At 42.8% G+C, this 16,952-nt stretch overlaps 1 protein-coding gene across 1 annotated transcript in view; it reads left to right on the top strand.

Annotated features, from left to right (window-relative positions):
• The window catches only part of DNER (delta/notch like EGF repeat containing), a 150,391-nt gene that overhangs the window by 107,838 nt on the left and 25,601 nt on the right, over positions 1–16,952 (top strand). Inside the window, exons 7-8 of the mRNA XM_066620820.1 lie at positions 1,517–1,630; positions 12,196–12,420. Of these exons, the coding sequence (XP_066476917.1) occupies positions 1,517–1,630; positions 12,196–12,420 (339 nt within the window). The remainder of the gene's footprint in view (positions 1–1,516; positions 1,631–12,195; positions 12,421–16,952) is intronic.

The following is a 16,952-nucleotide window of genomic DNA, read 5'->3' as shown; positions in this document are numbered from 1 at the left end:
TAGCCAAACAAGAAGACTTTAGGTTGGCATTGTGGGGTCATAACACACAAATTTTGACACCATGCAAAAAGGACATTGGATAAGACAAAAAGACTTTTATGAATATATGCTAAAAACCAGCCTCAGAAATGGCAGTATTTTCACTGACTTTTCTTCCCTTAAACAAAATAAAGGAACATTACATTTCCTACCATATGGATCTCTAATCCTGACAACCACCTTTATACAGGAAATTTTCAGATGTAATTTGATAATGAAAGATCAAATGTATATTTAGAATTTCCTTGGTCTTATAGTATTTATTCTTTTTTTCTACTATTGAAATATCTAATGTGATTCCATAGTGCACAACAGTATACATTATTTATTTGAAGATCAAACCCAGAGGACAGATTAAGCATTTAAGAAGAAAGTAATCAGAGTCAGTAATCAGTAAAAAAGTAATCAGCGTCATTCAGAGTAATCTTTGTGTTCATACATGTTGCCAGGGATACCTTGGCCAATGTGGCAAAGTAAGAGAAGCAAGTGCATTAATGGCTTGCAAATCTACACTTCTCCCCATCTGCTGTAATATGAGAAAAGAAATGCATGCATCACCGTTGTGGTGAAATGCATGATCCACAGGAATTTTGAACTTGCACATTTTGTCATGGGGAGATGCACAAGCTCCCATGTTTATACAGGAGGGCGAAAACTAATGTGCAAGTCACCTGAATGGACCATTTTTTTCCTGCTTATGAGCAATTGGAGAGTGGCTACAAGATGGCAGCAAGTGAGTCCATGCTTCTGTGTTCTAGCTGGGAATGTGTAAGCCAGTGTTTGCGACTGAAAACCAATCATGATTGCCATTGACATAATAATTGGTTTAAAGTCTCCCTGTGCTGATAATTTTTGGATTTGTTTCAAATATTTTTGAAGCTTAGTGCTGCCAGCATTGCCACACAGACCACCTGTGGAGTTCAGCTGGCAGAGGGCATGAAAGTGGGGTGGATCATGGTGGCAGTGGTGTCTGCTGCATCTGAAAACTCCAGTTCAGCCCAGACAAGCCCTCTGTAGCTGGCATAGATCTGAGGAGTTCCATAGGGGACCAGGCAGTGGCTGGAGAGGAAAGTAACATTTTTCTTACCTCTCCTGGCTGACCTGTTCCCCTGCCGGTGTGTCGGATACAGTGCCTGCCACACTAGTGAGACTGTCTCCTGGGCGCCAGCATGAGATAGGATTGGGCCATAAATATCTGAATGCTATCGAAAGTGTTGCTTTTGATTGAGTCCTGTTCAGTGGTATCCTAGATGTGAATTGTCTTGAATTTACATAGATGGGATTCAGATTGATTCTTTGAATGTTTACCGCAAATAGAACGAATAGAATTTACCACAAATAGAACCTTCCAGAATCAACATTCTAGAAAAATACTTGATTTGCAGTTTGAATGTTACAGTGTTCAACCAATTTATTAATTAAAAGATCTTCTCTTTTCCATCTTATCTTTTTATAAAACAATTCCATCATGGTGAAGGATATACTGGAGTTCTGTGCCAGTCAGAAATTGACTACTGCAGTCAACAGCCATGTAGAAATGGAGGCACCTGTTTTTCCAGTATCAATGGATTCACTTGTCAGTGTCCTGCAGGTAAGCAATACAAGTTCCCCTTATGTTTCCATTTAAGAAGGTTTAAGTTCTATAATAAGGAGAGTGGTGATCCTGCTTCCACTTACTAGCAGCATAAATTTATAACACCCAAATTAGCAGTTCTGTTGCATCATAAAATTTTGTACATGCAATTTTTATTCTTTAATAAACCAGCATTTATACAATTATACCAATGCATCCCATTCAATGTGATATAGTGTGCTGGGGCAAGGTGGGAGATGTGACATACTGAAAACAGAACAAAAATAGGAAAAGGAATCTTACAGTGTCAGAGTTTAAAGAATGATTTAATGTATTTATTTGTGTCTTTCTGCATGAAGGGCATATGTGGTGGTTGATAATAAGATATAGTTAACATATAGAAAAATAAGTTTGTCCTTTTTTAAAAAAGGAAACAAAACTGAATTGTGACGAGTTAAAGGTTCCAGTGGGGAAAAGTATTACCTCTCTAGATCTCAGATGTTCTGAGGATCAAGATATTACCAGGTCTGATTTCTGCTACAAGTCTTCTTTTTTTTTTTTTTAATGCACAGGTCCAGTCACGCACATTTTGCTATAAGAAAGAAGGGGACAGAAAGGATCTTGTAGTGAAAAGAAGGGTGATAGCCAGGAAAGGGGGACAGCACCGAAATGACTCATAATGGAAAATTTTGTAACTTGTGCATTAGGACTAAAAGAGGCCCATACAACTTGTGATCTGTAAAACCAAATGCCCTCCAACCATAGATTTTGGCTTGCCCAAATACTTGAATCCACCCATAGGTTTTCCAGTCCAAAGCAGTAGCAAACAAGCTTTATCAAAATCCATGGGGTTTGTGTGTGTGTGCACACTAAGAAGGTGATATGCAATCATTCTGATATGTCTGATATATGGGAAATGTTGAAGGTGTTGTCAGTCAGTAGCTTCTTGATTCATTGGCAATGGCAGAGTTAACATGAATGCTGTGTGGTCATGTCTACTGGTGATGCTATGTTGATCTTTGCTTCAACAGCCATTCTGTTGCTTCTGCATAGGATTGCAACTATTTTGCTGGGTGTTTGCCCTGTTATAGTGACTATCCTGTATAGTGGGGCAACTGAATTTTGGCCTCTTATTTTCCTAAGTGCATACCAAAGATATTAACTGATCCGATGGAAGCATTATGATGATGGAAAAAAACCCTTTTGTAGCTTGTTTCTTCCTGGAAATATCTGTTGTGAAAGTTGATCACTCCTAAATTTATTGCAACTGGAAGCTTTCAGCAATAACACCTCCATATGAGCTATTAATATTAAAATGGTGATTCAGGATGAAGCCCAGAGCTAATGATATTTCTGTTCCCAGTTTGCTCTAATCATCATCCTCTAATATTATTTGTTTACATGTTTACAGTGCTGTAGATCAGCGATTTTCAACCTTTTTTCATCTCACAGCGTACTGACAAGGTGATAAAATTGTCAAGCACATGTCAGTCTTTTTACAATTGACAAGGCACACCACACTGCCAGTAAGGGGCTCACATCCCCCAGTGGTCCTGCTAATACATAATAATAACTGGTATTTATATACCTCCTTTCTGGTCATTGGATTACTCCTTTGGCTTTATTCAAGGTGGTTTACACAGACAGGCTGTGTAACCCAAGGGGGTTTTTACAATCACAGATATCTTTCAAGAACAATCTACAGTCCATGTGGCTCTCAAGGTCTCGCTGCTCATGGAGGCTTCCGGTGATCTTGAACTGGTGACCTTGAGATATTAACTCTTTGGGCTTAAAGTGGCTGTACCCTATAGACCAGTGTTTGTCAAACTGTGGGTTGGGACCCACTAGGTGGATCATGAGCCCATTTCAGAGGAGTCCCCACTAATTTCAATATTTTATTTTTTAATATATTAGACCTGATGCTACCCTGGTATGTGGCTGCATTCGGGGCCATGTGTGTGACATGTCTATGCTTTTAACCATGATAGTACAATGGATAGGATCGCAGCCTAAGTTTGTGAAAAATTTTCCTGCTCGATGATGTCATTTCTGGTCATGACATCACTCTCAGGTTAATGACATCACTCCTGGTGGGTCCTGACAGGTTCTCATTCTAAAAAGTGGGTCTTGATGCTAAGAGGTTGAGAACCACTGCTCTAGACCAGACCCCCTGAGTTTAAATGACCATCTCTAAACTCCCATGGTCTACATCTGTGGACCGTTTGCAGCACACCAATGTGCCGTGGTATAGTGATTAAAAATTGGTGCTGTAGATAGTGTGTTCTTATAACCAATAATTTCTTCCCCCCTTTATATGTATACCTGTCTAACAATTAAAATGCTTTTGTGATAGTGTCTCACTGGGTCGTTATCTCTCCTTTGAGTAAACTACTATAATAAGTGACCCATTTAGCAGCTGTGCTGAAACCTATAAACTGCCACTGTGTCAGCAGTTTAGATCTGGCATTTTGAATCATTTCTGAGAGGTTTCTTCCTCCTGTGAGTATATAAATAGTAACAGCTCTCAGTGAGACAACCCAACATTGGGATGTAGCCAAACCTAAACTGGCTTTCTCAATAATCCTGTGTAAATTCATTCTAACAAAATGTATGTTTTAAAAAAAGAAAATTAAATAAATATAGGAAAGTATAAATTATAAATAGATATTCATATGAGAAGTGCTTTTGGTCATTTTGGTTTTTAAGTCAACCTGTCATGGCAGAACTAGAAACTCTTGTTTAGCCTCTAGGCTGAAAGGTGTTCAGCTCTACATAGCAGGTTCATGGTTCACATAGTGGTTTCAGATCAGTAACATCATACCATACCAGTTTGGATAAAACTGGTATTTATCAGTCAGTGAGGCCGCACCGAGTAAAACCTACCATTCCTCAATAACACTCAACAATAACAATTTAGACTCTTGGCCCATATAGACAGATGTCAGCTGCACTCAGGCCATGAGTGAGCTCTGGTTGCTTTTGTACTTGCATAGCAAAAGCAATTAATTCAGCAGTGTCCATGAAATTCCGAAAGGCCACAGAGTGAAGCAAGCTGAACAACATGTGTTGATTCGGACATGCAAATTTTCTGATTGTTTTGAGTTTTCTAGTTACCGTACTTTGAGAATCCAGTGGAGTTTGTGCAAAGGGGTCATCAGATAAGACTAGTAAGAGAAACAAACTCTTGCAAGAAGTGTTCACTGGGAATTCTATCATGAACAGTTCTTTCATGATAGAAAGAACTTGTCTATCATGACAAACCAGTTCAAGCTGATCACTGGTGCTATGTGACTGCAAAAGATGATACTATGTTGGAGAAAACTGTTCACCTGAATCCATGTAGTTTCTCTTCAAAATACCTGAGCAACTTCTTTATAGCTCAGTGAATTGCCAGTTCTTTCCAGCAATCATATTCATTAATATCCTCCTCCTAGACCAATTATTCATTTGCTGCATATAGGCACTATCTCAAAATTACAAACTGTAATGCTCTTGTAAACTCCCTAAAAACAACTGGGAATGTTTTAGCCAAACAAATTTTAATTAGCTAAAGTAATACAGTTGAGACTCCTCCCTGTCCTCCTAAAGAGGAGTTGAGACTCCTCCTTATCCAATTATTATTTTATATTGTATGGAGTAATAGCCTGTTGGACTTGGAGAACTGAGAAATGAATTTCAGTCTTTCTGTAGTCATGAAGTTTACTACATTAAATGGGATTAAAATCCCACATATACCTCCTTGAGCTCCTTGGAGAAAGGGTTACATTTTTCACGAGCAAATGTAAATAAATATTAGTTTCTTTGAGATGTTTGCTGTTTTAAAGTCTTGTCTTGGGTTCATCTTAACTGTGCAGGGCAACCATATGTATACTTAGTGCATGTTCATTCCATAGGCTCACTGTACTATGTAGCTTTTAGCAGTTTTCTCCTTGCCTGACTGATTCTGGAAATGAGTTGGGCAGGGATAAAATTGCTTGAAGCTACGGACTATAACAAGGTGAAGTGGAGGGAGAGGATTGGGGTTTGCTCCACTCTCCTTGTTCTTTGAAAAGTAGAACTCTGTCCACCCCCAGTCCTCCATTCTGTGTGAATGAGATAAACATGTATAGTATGCACAGAATTGCTCAACTTGTAGTGTGGCCTTATGTTCTTTAAACACATCGTTTGGTCTTAGATTCTCTGTGAAAGACCTTTAGAGTCAGCTTATAACCCCTTATAACCCCTTATAACCTTTAGAGTCAGCAGTAACCCCTGCTAATTGGGTAAGAGGCGCTTTTTCAAGTGGGTGCTCCTCTTTTTAGCAGGGGGAGAGTAACTGGCCCACCTCACCCCAGCAGTATCTTTTCTAGTGGCTGTCTGCTGGTGTTCTTTTTGCATCTTTTTAGATTGTGAACCCTTTTGGAACAGGGAGCCATTAGTGATTTGATTTTTCTCTGTAAACAGCTTTGTGAACTTTTAGTTGAAAAGCGGTATATAAATACTGTTAATAATAATAATAATAATAATAATAATAATAATAATAATAATAATAATAATAATAATAATATAAATTTTGGTTCTAGTGTTGGCATTTGTGATTCTTCTTTCCTGTAGTGTGAATGTTGGGTTTCCCTCTGACTTTCTATCAATGAAAAATAAAAACTGTCTTTTTTGCTTAGTTGATGTATCAACTGTCTCTTCCAAAGATTATGCCAATTGTTGAGTGCCCTGGAGCAAAGCCTTGTGCTGGGAGCCCCATGGAGCTCTATCCTCCATGGAACACTGGGAGCTACCACTGGTACTGAGGATTCAGCCACAGGGCCCATGAGAGAGGGGTAAAGGGGGTAATTTGTACCCAGTCCCAGAGTCCAAAAGGGGGCCCAGGAGCCAAAGGAGGGCCCCCCAAAATTTCCTGGGATCTGACATTTTCCTATTTCACTCATACTTGATTCCCACATGGGATGCTGTATGCACGGCTACTGCTGCTTCTACCAAAAACCGTATGTCCCGACCCACAGTTTGAGAAACACTGGTATAGTGGTTCTGCTGTTGGATTTAGATCAGAAAGATTCAGGTTCAAATCCCCACCCAGCCACAAAACTTCCTGGGTGACCTTAGGCTAGTCACTATCTTTCAGCCTAACTTATTTCATTGGGTTGTTGTGAGGACAAAAAGGAGGAAAGGAACCATGTACAGTGCTCTTTAGAGGAAGGGCTCCCGTGCTCTTTGGAGGAAGGGCAGTATAAAAATGTGAAAAATAAAAAAAAATATTTAAAAAAACTGATATTCCGTTTGGCAATCTTTCACTGATAAATAAGAACATAAGAACATAAGAACATAAGAACAGCCCCACTGGATCAGGCCATAGGCCCATCTAGTCCAGCTTCCTGTATCTCACAGTGGCCCACCAAATGCCCCAGGGAGCACACCAGATAACAAGAGACCTCGTCCTGGTGCTCTCCCCTACATCTGGCATTCTGACTTAACCCATTCCTAAAATCAGGAGGTTGCGCATACACATCATGGCTTGTACCCCATAATGGATTTTTCCTCCAGAAACTCGTCCAATCCCCTTTTAAAGGCGTCTAGGCTAGACGCCAGCACCACATCCTGTGGCAAGGAGTTCCACAGACTGACCACGCGCTGAGTAAAGAAATATTTTCTTTTGTCTGTCCTAACCCGCCCAACACTCAATTTTAGTGGATGTCCCCTGGTTCTGGTATTATGTGAGAGTGTAAAGAGCATCTCCCTATCCACTCTGTCCATCCCCTGCATAATTTTGTATGTCTCAATCATGTCCCCCCTCAAGCGTCTCTTTTCTAGGCTGAAGAGGCCCAAACGCCGTAGCCTTTCCTCATAAGGAAGGTGCCCCAGCCCCGTAATCAGCTTAGTCGCTCTCTTTTGCACCTTTTCCATTTCCACTATGTCTTTTTTGAGATGCGGCGACCAGAACTGGACACAATACTCCAGGTGTGGCCTTACCATCGATTTGTACAACGGCATTATAATATTAGCCGTTTTGTTCTCAATACCCTTCCTAATGATCCCAAGCATAGAATTGGCCTTCTTCACTGCCGCCGCACATTGGGTCGACACTTTCATCGACCTGTCCACCACCACCCCAAGATCTCTCTCCTGATCTGCCACAGACAGCTCAGAACCCATCAGCCTATATCTAAAGTTTTGATTTTTTGCCCCAATGTGCATGACTTTACACTTACTGACATTGAAGCGCATCTGCCATTTTGCTGCCCATTCTGCCAGTCTGGAGAGATCCTTCTGGAGCTCCTCACAATCACTTCTGGTCTTTACCACTCGGAAAAGTTTGGTGTCATCTGCAAACTTAGCCACTTCACTGCTCAACCCTGTCTCCAGGTCATTTATGAAGAGGTTGAAAAGCACCGGTCCCAGGACAGATCCTTGGGGCACACCGCTTTTCACCTCTCTCCATTGTGAAAATTGCCCATTGACACCCACTCTCTGCTTCCTGGCCTCCAACCAGTTCTCAATCCACGAGAGGACCTGTCCTCTAATTCCCTGACTGTGGAGTTTTTTCAGTAGCCTTTGGTGAGGGACCGTGTCAAATGCCTTCTGAAAGTCCAGATATATAATGTCCACGGGTTCTCCCACATCCACATGCCTGTTGACCTTTTCAAAGAATTCTATAAGGTTCGTGAGGCAAGACTTACCCTTACAGAAGCCATGCTGACTCTCCCTCAGCAAGGCCTGTTCATCTATGTGTTTTGAGATCCTATCTTTGATGAGGCATTCCACCATCTTACCCGGTATGGATGTTAGGCTGACCGGCCTATAGTTTCCCGGGTCCCCCCTCTTTCCCTTTTTAAAAATAGGCGTGACATTTGCTATCCTCCAATCTTCTGGTACCGTGGCCGTTTTGAGGGACAAGTTGCATACCTTAGTCAAGAGATCTGCAACTTCATTCTTCAATTCCTTAATAACCCTTGGGTGTATGCCATCAGGGCCCGGTGACTTATTGATCTTTAATTTATCAATGAGGTCTGAAACATCTTCTCTTTTAACCTCTATCTGACTTAACTCCTCGGTTAGGAGGGGCCGTTCGGGCAGCGGTATCTGCCCGAGGTCTTCTGCCGTGAAGACAGATGCAAAGAACTCATTTAATTTCTCTGCCATCTCTAAGTCTCCTTTTATCTCCCCTTTCCCTCCCTCACCATCCAGAGGGCCAACCGCTTCTCTGGCGGGTTTCCTGCTTCTAACATATTTGAAGAAGCTTTTATTATTCCCCTTAATGTTGCTGGCCATGCGTTCCTCATAGTCTCGCTTGGCCTCCCCTATCACCTTCTTACATTTCTTTTGCCACAGTTTATGTTCCTTTTTATTCTCTTCATTAGGGCAAGACTTCCATTTACGGAAGGAAGCTTCCTTGCCCTTCACAGCCTCTCTAACTTGGCTGGTTAGCCATGCGGGCACTCTCCTGGATTTAGTGGAACCCTTCTTTCTTTGCGGTATACACCTCTGCTGGGCCTCTATTACTGTTGTTTTAAGCAGCCTCCATGCACTCTGGAGAGACTGGACTCTTTTTACCCTCCCTTTCAACCTCCTTCTAACCAGCCTCCTCATTTGAGGGAAGTCCGCCCGTCGGAAGTCAAGGGTTTTTGTTAGAGATTTGCTTGGTATTCTTCCCCCAACGTGCACATCAAAACGGATCGCAGCATGATCACTGTTCCCCAATGGCTCAGTAACGTTTACATCTCTAACCAGGTCCTGCGTACCGCACAAAATTAAATCCAGAGTCACCTGTCCTCTGGTGGGCTCCTTGACTAGCTGATCTAAGCCACAGTCATTCAGCACGTCAAGAAATCCGGTTTCCTTATCGTGACCAGAACACAAATTGACCCAGTCAATATGAGGATAATTGAAGTCCCCCATGATTACAACCCTGTCCTTCCTTGTCACCTCCCTGATCTGTTTCCTCATTTCAAGGTCCCCATCAGATTTCTGGTCTGGAGGACGATAGCACGCCCCCAGTATTACATCGCTGCACAAGCCTGGTAATTTAACCCACAGAGATTCTACGGTGGAGTCGGACCCACCTTCAATCTCTACTTTGCTGGATTCTATCCCTTCCTTAACATAAAGGGCCACCCCACCTCCAACACGCCCCTGCCTGTCCCTCCTGTAGAGTTTATAGCCCGGGATTGCGGTATCCCACTGATTCTCCGCATTCCACCAGGTTTCCGTTATGCCCACTATGTCAATATTTTCCCTTGTCACCAGACATTCCAGTTCTCCCACCTTTGCTCGTAGACTTCGGGCATTTGCATAAAAGCATTTATACACGGAATGCCCCAGGATGGGCTGCTTATTCGCTCCTTTGTCCCCGCATCCTCTCATTGTGCCAAACCGTCTATCACATCCCATCACCCTACCTTTCCCAATTTCTTCTCCTACCCTGCCTTTGTCTTGTTGTTCTCTAACCTCCCCATCCTCATCCCATAGGGATGAGGAGTCCCGAACCGGATGCCCCTCGGCTCCTGTCGGCCTTCCCCCAGGGATCAGTTTAAAAGCTGCTCTGCCACCTTTTTAATGTTATGCGCCAGCAGTCTGGTTCCATTCTGGTTCAAATGGAGCCCGTCCCTCTTGTACAGGCCCCGCTTGTCCCAAAACGTTCCCCAGTGCCTAACGAATCTAAACCCCTCCTCCCTACACCACCGTCTCATCCACGCATTGAGACCCCTGATCTCCGCCTGCCTAGCTGGCCCTGCGCGTGGAACAGGTAGCACTTCAGAGAACGCTACCTTTGAGGTCCTGGCTTTCAGCTTCCTGCCTAAAAGCCTAAATTTGGCCTCCAGGACCTCCCAGCTACACTTGCCCACATCGTTGGTGCCGACATGCACCACAGCCGCTACCTCTCCCCCAGCACTGTCTACTAGCCTGTCTAGACGAGAAGTGATGTATATGTATAAATACTGATTTACATATACAATTTATAAAGATAGACTTCCAGTTTGGTTGTGTAATTGTATCCAATAACATAATGTGCATAGTATAGAAGGTGCTCTCACAGTTAGAAGACTGTGGGTCCAATCCTGTCCAAATTTCCAGCACTGATGCAGTCTTGTCAGTGGGGCATGCACTGCATCCTGCAGTGGTGGGCACAGTCACAGAGGCCTCCTCAAGGTAAGGGAATGTTTGTTTCCTTACTTTGGGGCTGCATTGTGGCAGCACTAGTGCTGGAAAGTGGGATAGGATTGGGCCCTGTGGCAGTAAGAACAATTAAAGGAATATCCTAACAAAGACTATATATACTGACAAACGTAATCTAACCTATTTCCCCCTCCCACTTCTGTTACAAAGGTCATATTCCTTTTTGTTTCTTTTCTTCCTGGAATATCCTGCTGCTACTCTTTCAGGGTCAGCATTTGAATGCACCAAAGACATAAGCACAAATTCCCAGGAGGAGGTATCCAAGCTTGCTGTCCAAAACAGCAAGCTCTGGTGCTTTACTTATGAATAGATCAAGTAACTTGGAGGGCTCCTAGCTGCTACTTAAAGAGGCAAACTAGAGGCTTTCTCAGCTTGTGTCTTGATGGTCTGTAGTCTGAGGTTGGAGCCCTTACTCAGGTACAGATTTGTTAGCTGAGAGGGCTTTGGAGCCCTCATCACACTTTGATGCAATGATGCCATCTTTGTAACCTTTAGATGTCTGGTGAAGTCCCTACTGTGCTTGTTATGGTCTTTGAGATTCTTTTAATGGTTTGCTGCTGGCTATGCTGCTTTTATTTTGTAACTTTAACTGCCAGGTGTTATTGTATTGTATTTACTATTGATGTATGCTGACTTGAACCCACATTGTTAATACATAAGTAAATCAAATGCACTCCTCAGTGAATATCCCAGCTTGCGGCAGACTTATTCAAGAGTCATTCACAGGCTGGCCAGTTCACAGTCAGTCAAGTTTCAGTAGATCAACTGACTGGGAGGGATTTAAAGTGGGAAACTGAATGCTCCCCCAATCTGCCACCCGCACTGCATGCATAGTGGTAGTACTGCTCATAGTAATCTCTTCCTGGCCTTCTTTGTCACCATTGTTAATTGTCCCTGGGAGATCTCACAGTTTCTTTTAACTTAAAGAACCTCCATCCAGTTTCCTTATGACAGAAATAGAGTGTCTCATATCTTAACACATGGAAGGGAAAAGTGAGATGAATAAGTTCAGAAATAATTGCCAGGAGGTCCAGGAGCAGCTGGGGAAGAGGCCATATCTAGCAGCAGATGTGTCCTTGCAGGAACAAAGGACAAAGCATCTTCATCACAAAGTACAGAGGTAAAATGACTTAAGGATATTCTCAAGCTGCAGCATTATTTTTTAATGATTCAAGGGAAGGGCACAGTGCAAGTTTCTGGAAATATCTTTGAAATTCCATCCTCCCACACATCAAAGCCACTAAATGGCGCTATATAATAAGATGAGAGGAAATAATGTTGCTTCAGTCAATTTCCTTGATTCACATTTGAGTTGTGTCAATATCCTATATGTGAAAATGCTAGAATGCATGCTTTGTTCATTACTTGATTATTAAAATGATTGAGTGGCACATGTGCCATTTGCTTATGCTTTTCAGGGTATGTAGGAGCATCTTGTGAAGAAAAAGTGGATCCCTGTGCTTCATTCCCTTGCCAGAACAATGGGACATGCTATGCAGACCGACTTTCTTATTCTTGTAGTTGTAGTCCAGGGTTCACAGGGCCTGCCTGTGCCCAGCGAATTGACTTCTGCGCTTTGAATCCTTGTGCGCATGGCATTTGTCGTAGTGTTGGAACAAGTTACAAATGCCTCTGTATCCCAGGTATGTACAGCTCTTTCACAGTTTTGCAAATCATCTTAGCTTTCAGAAATACATACATTAAAATTGCTTCCTCTTTCCCATCTGGTATATGCGTGCTGATCTCTGTAATGTATGATGATAAGCACTGACACATTTAATAAAATTGAATTTTAAAAAAGCAGAATGAACATGTGGGTGTACAGATTGTTTTCCATATGGCTTGTTTTGTATCTAATCTTATATTATAAAAGAGCTCTAGGATATATAGTAGATTTTAGACTTATGGACCAAATGTCTTTTGTGCTATAAAATTAAGTAGAGGTATGAGAAGTTTTTAAAAGGCTTTTTAAAAAAAATGTACAGTTAGTACTACCCATCGAGAAAAGATAATTTCATCAGGTAATTGCAGCTAGATGTTACTTTTATATACAGAAAATTAAATCATAACCTTTGCACACTTTGACATAGCAAGTTTTGTAAATATGTAAACATGAGCGCTCATATCTAGTTATGAACATATAATTTGAACATATCAGAAATTCACATGTATCATATATGTACATAGTATATATATTCATATAGTGTATTTTAAGTAAGTAATTGCTATACTGATTATTTACTTGTGGTTACCAATTATTAACTATAGTAAACTGTTTGTAGTTAGGCTCATAACACCCTAATCCAATGGGCAGAACGTCATATGTCAGTAGATGGGCACAGTAAATGTGCTGTGCACAGTATTCTTCTTCCCAATCGAGTAGTGGGGACTGCACACATGAAGACCTCTTCAGAAAGAAGTAATAATTCCCCCCCCACACACACACACAAACATGGCTAATAGGCCAGTCCTGTGCATGTGTACTCAGAACTAAGTCCCATTGAGTTCAGTGGGGCTAACTCCCAGGTAAATATGTGTAGGATTTCAGCCTGGTTTGCATAATTTCAGAAGAAGGCTTCATCCACACAACCCAAGTGGACTCACATTTTAAATATATATGCTTCATTGATGTAGTAAAAAATGGGTTCCTTTTTTGGTGCATTCGTGGATCTTTGTGGAATTGGGATATTTTTGGTATGTTATAAGGCTGTTTTCTTTATGTTGCAATAAAGTAATATTGATTGACATCTTTTTGGTTTATTGCTTGCTTTCTCTTCTTAATAAATGGCAGCTGGAAATTAAAAATTACAAGGTACTTCATGTCCTGAGAAATACATTTTAGAGATATGCTCCAAAGTGTTTGATGTTCCTTTAAAAAAAGAGCATGCCAGCTTTAGTTTCTGTAAAGAAAGCCATTACATAAATCTGAATATAAAATTGTTTCTTGCAAAAGCAATGAATGTTGTGATTGTTAATTTTTAAAAAAGCTGCCTTGTGCTAGTCTTTGGGAAAGCAAGCAATAATTCGTATTTTAATACTGTATCTGAAAACATATAATGGAAGAATGTTTCCTACAATTAGTGTTAGCTAGAATTGTCATTGCCAGTACTATATTCCTTTAAGAAACAGTTCTGATACTTCACCTGCAAGAGTAATGCAACTCAACTTGGTTATTGCAATATTAGGGGAAGAGGAAGCTCCAGCCTTGCTCCAAAGTCAGAATCCCAGGACCAAACTAGATATGACATTAATCATGCCATTTGACCTTGTGTGTTTTGATTTTGAATTATTAAATATCAGCTGTGTTGAGGAGCTGTGATCAGGCCTGGGAGCATGGAAGGCAGATTTTCACTCTTTCCTTCATCCTTTTCTCTTTCTCTTTAGCATAGTTCCAGGTTTATAAAACTGCTATTCCAAGTTGGTAGGTAAGGTCATTTCTTTGTTCACAGCTGGAGATGATTATGCAAAGTGGTTGGAGTGCTGACCCTCAAACAGTATGAGCAATTAGAAGTAGTACTCTGCTGTGGCATGTCATTAAAGGGTATATTTCAGTATCAAGCAAGTATTGTTAAATGCATAAACAGCATTTATTACTAGTTTAGTCCAGAGTCACAGCAAAAATCTGTGACTATGCAGAGCTTGGAAGCAGCCATTGAGTTGACATTCAACACTAAAGTATTTGTCATCTGATAGTATTCACTTGGCTTTCTTCGGTATTGCTTGGGGTTGTGCTGTTGTATTTGTGGCATAAGATGTTTTTATGATGAAGTAGCCTAAGGGAAAGTTGGACCAAATTTCTGAATTTTGTGATAACTCTCTGAATAGTAGCTGTATTAGAGCCCAATCCTGTGCTCGGCGCTCCGGTTCTCCACTAGAGCGCACTGTTGCAAACGTGCTGTAAGGCACGTCTGTGAGGCTTTCCACCGGGCAAGCACCCATGCTAGCCCTGCACTGGCTGGTGCTGGGCTAGCACGGGGCGGGGCGGGTGCCCATCCTCCGCTGCTTGGAGGTCTCATGGACCACCAAGTTGCAGCACGGTAAGCAGGGGCTGGAAGGGGGGCAGGGAGGAGGCCTTCCAGGGAGGGGGGAGGCAGGCAGAGGGCAGAGAGAGGGTGGTGAGGAGGTGTGATGGGGAGGTGGAGAGAGGGTGGGCGGGAGGTGTGCCAGAGGGAGGCGGGTTCTATGGAGCTCTGCTCCACCTTATCCAAGGCATTCGTGTGGGGCTCGGCGCCCTACACGAACGGCTTTACCTTACTGCCCACCTTTTGGTCGGCGGTAAAGTGAGTAGCCCCATTGCAGGGCTGCTTCCCTTACCTGGGAGAAGGGGACGAAAGTCTCCTTCTCCCAAGGTGCCACCTGCAGCAGGCTGAGGCGCGCAGGATGCAGCGGGAGCCGTTTTCGGCGCAGCTGCAGCCATGTGCCCTGGGCAGCTCAGGATTGGGCTGTTAGGGCCCAGTCTTTTCCAGTGCAGGAGAGCAGCGCTAAACGGCTACCCTTGGATCCTGTGCTGGATCAGAGCAGGCTGGAGGTCTCCTCAGGGGAAGGGGACATTCGTCCCCTTACCCCAAGTAAATACCCCAGCCTGCACAATGGGGCATCTTGAGTCTGCACCACCTATTTCACTGGTGCAGACTTGAGAAGCCCCATGTTCTGACATGGGGGATGGGATGCAGCTGAGAATGCCTCCGCCAGTCCCACCCTTTCCTGGGCCTGTCCCTCCCCCTGTTCTGCCCTCTCTCTCCACTCTCTCTCTCTGCTCAGGAACGCCTCCTCCACCTCCTCCCTCTACTCTCCGATGACCCTATGCCACTCAGGGTTTATCTGTATTCCAGCAACTGCTAGGGCTCTCACTGCTGCGCCAATTGGGCAGCGCAGGCCTCCCTGCCAGTGCAGCTTGCTCTCTGGGTGGCACAAACTTGTCTTACAGCACATTTTTGACACCTAGCGCTGCAGTCACAGCAGTGGCGCTAGGGCAGCGGTGGATTGGGCTGTTAGTTTGAAGCAGTTATCCTGAAGTAGTTATCAACCTCCCTGAGCAAGTACCTTCTCCTTCTTTTCAAAGCCCTTCATCACTCTGTGTGTCCTTACCTCTTAGTCCTCATGTCCTGCTACACTCTTCTCCTTTGCTCTTTCATCTACATCACCCTCAACTGTCCAAAGTTCACTTGCTTCCTCAAATGACTTCGTCATTTCTCTCTTGCTGCCTGTAGTGCCTGGAAGTGTCTCTCAGAACCCCTCTAGGATACTTAGGCCTCAGTCTTAACCGACTTTCCTGCACTGTCATAGCTTTGCCAATGGGGCATGTGCTGCATCCTGCAGTTGGGTGGCACTCACAGACGCCTCCTCAAAGTAAGGGAATATTTGTTCCCTTACCTTGGAGCTTCATTGCCCTTATGTCGATGCTGGAAAGTTGGTTAGGATCGTGCCCTTAATTACTCATTTAATCCCTCCTTAAAACTCACCTTTTTCATGAAACCTTTGGCTCCTTGCCTTAGTCCCCATTCCTTACCATATTAAAACTAAGTCCACGCAGCTAAAACAATAATTAATGTTCTCCTGCCTGCATTCCCTCTCCCTGTTGTCTCTCTTGTGTCCGTATCTAGATTGTAAGCCTCTTTGAACAGGGACCTGCCTTTTCACTCTTTGTAAGATGCCATGCACATTGATGATGCTGTTTAAATTAATAATAATGAAACCAGCAGAGTTGAACACCTTGAAGACTTTACAAGATCTTTGGGAGAGGCCATAGATCTCTTATTTTGCATGAGAAGGTTGTGAGTTCAATTGCCAGCATCTGTAGGTAGGATTGGGAAGCACTGGTGTCTGACATACTGGAGAACCGCTGTCAGAGTCTGTAGACAATGAACCAAATGACCCAATGGTCTGACTCATTATAAAGCTGCTTCTCTGGTGCATAACCAAAGTATTGTACACTGAAACCACAATATGCATTCTGATAAAGTAGGGTCTGGAAAAACAGAGGGGGCTGAATTTTTGTTCCCCAGCACATTCTATATTGGATTTCAGAATTACCATTCTTAAAGGCAACGGGGTCAGTGAAAGGCTAGAATGCTGGAACATGAAGTTGCTGAGTTAGAAACCATTAGCAAATGTAACACATTTCCCTTGGGTTGAATAAAGATTATGAATGTTTTTTCACTAAAGAAAGTAATTA

This window comes from Tiliqua scincoides, chromosome 3 (genome assembly GCF_035046505.1).
Source record: "Tiliqua scincoides isolate rTilSci1 chromosome 3, rTilSci1.hap2, whole genome shotgun sequence".
NCBI lineage: Eukaryota > Metazoa > Chordata > Lepidosauria > Squamata > Scincidae > Tiliqua > Tiliqua scincoides.
The sequence above is the reverse complement of the archived record's forward strand: the minus strand, read 5'-3'. Positions and strand labels throughout refer to the sequence as shown.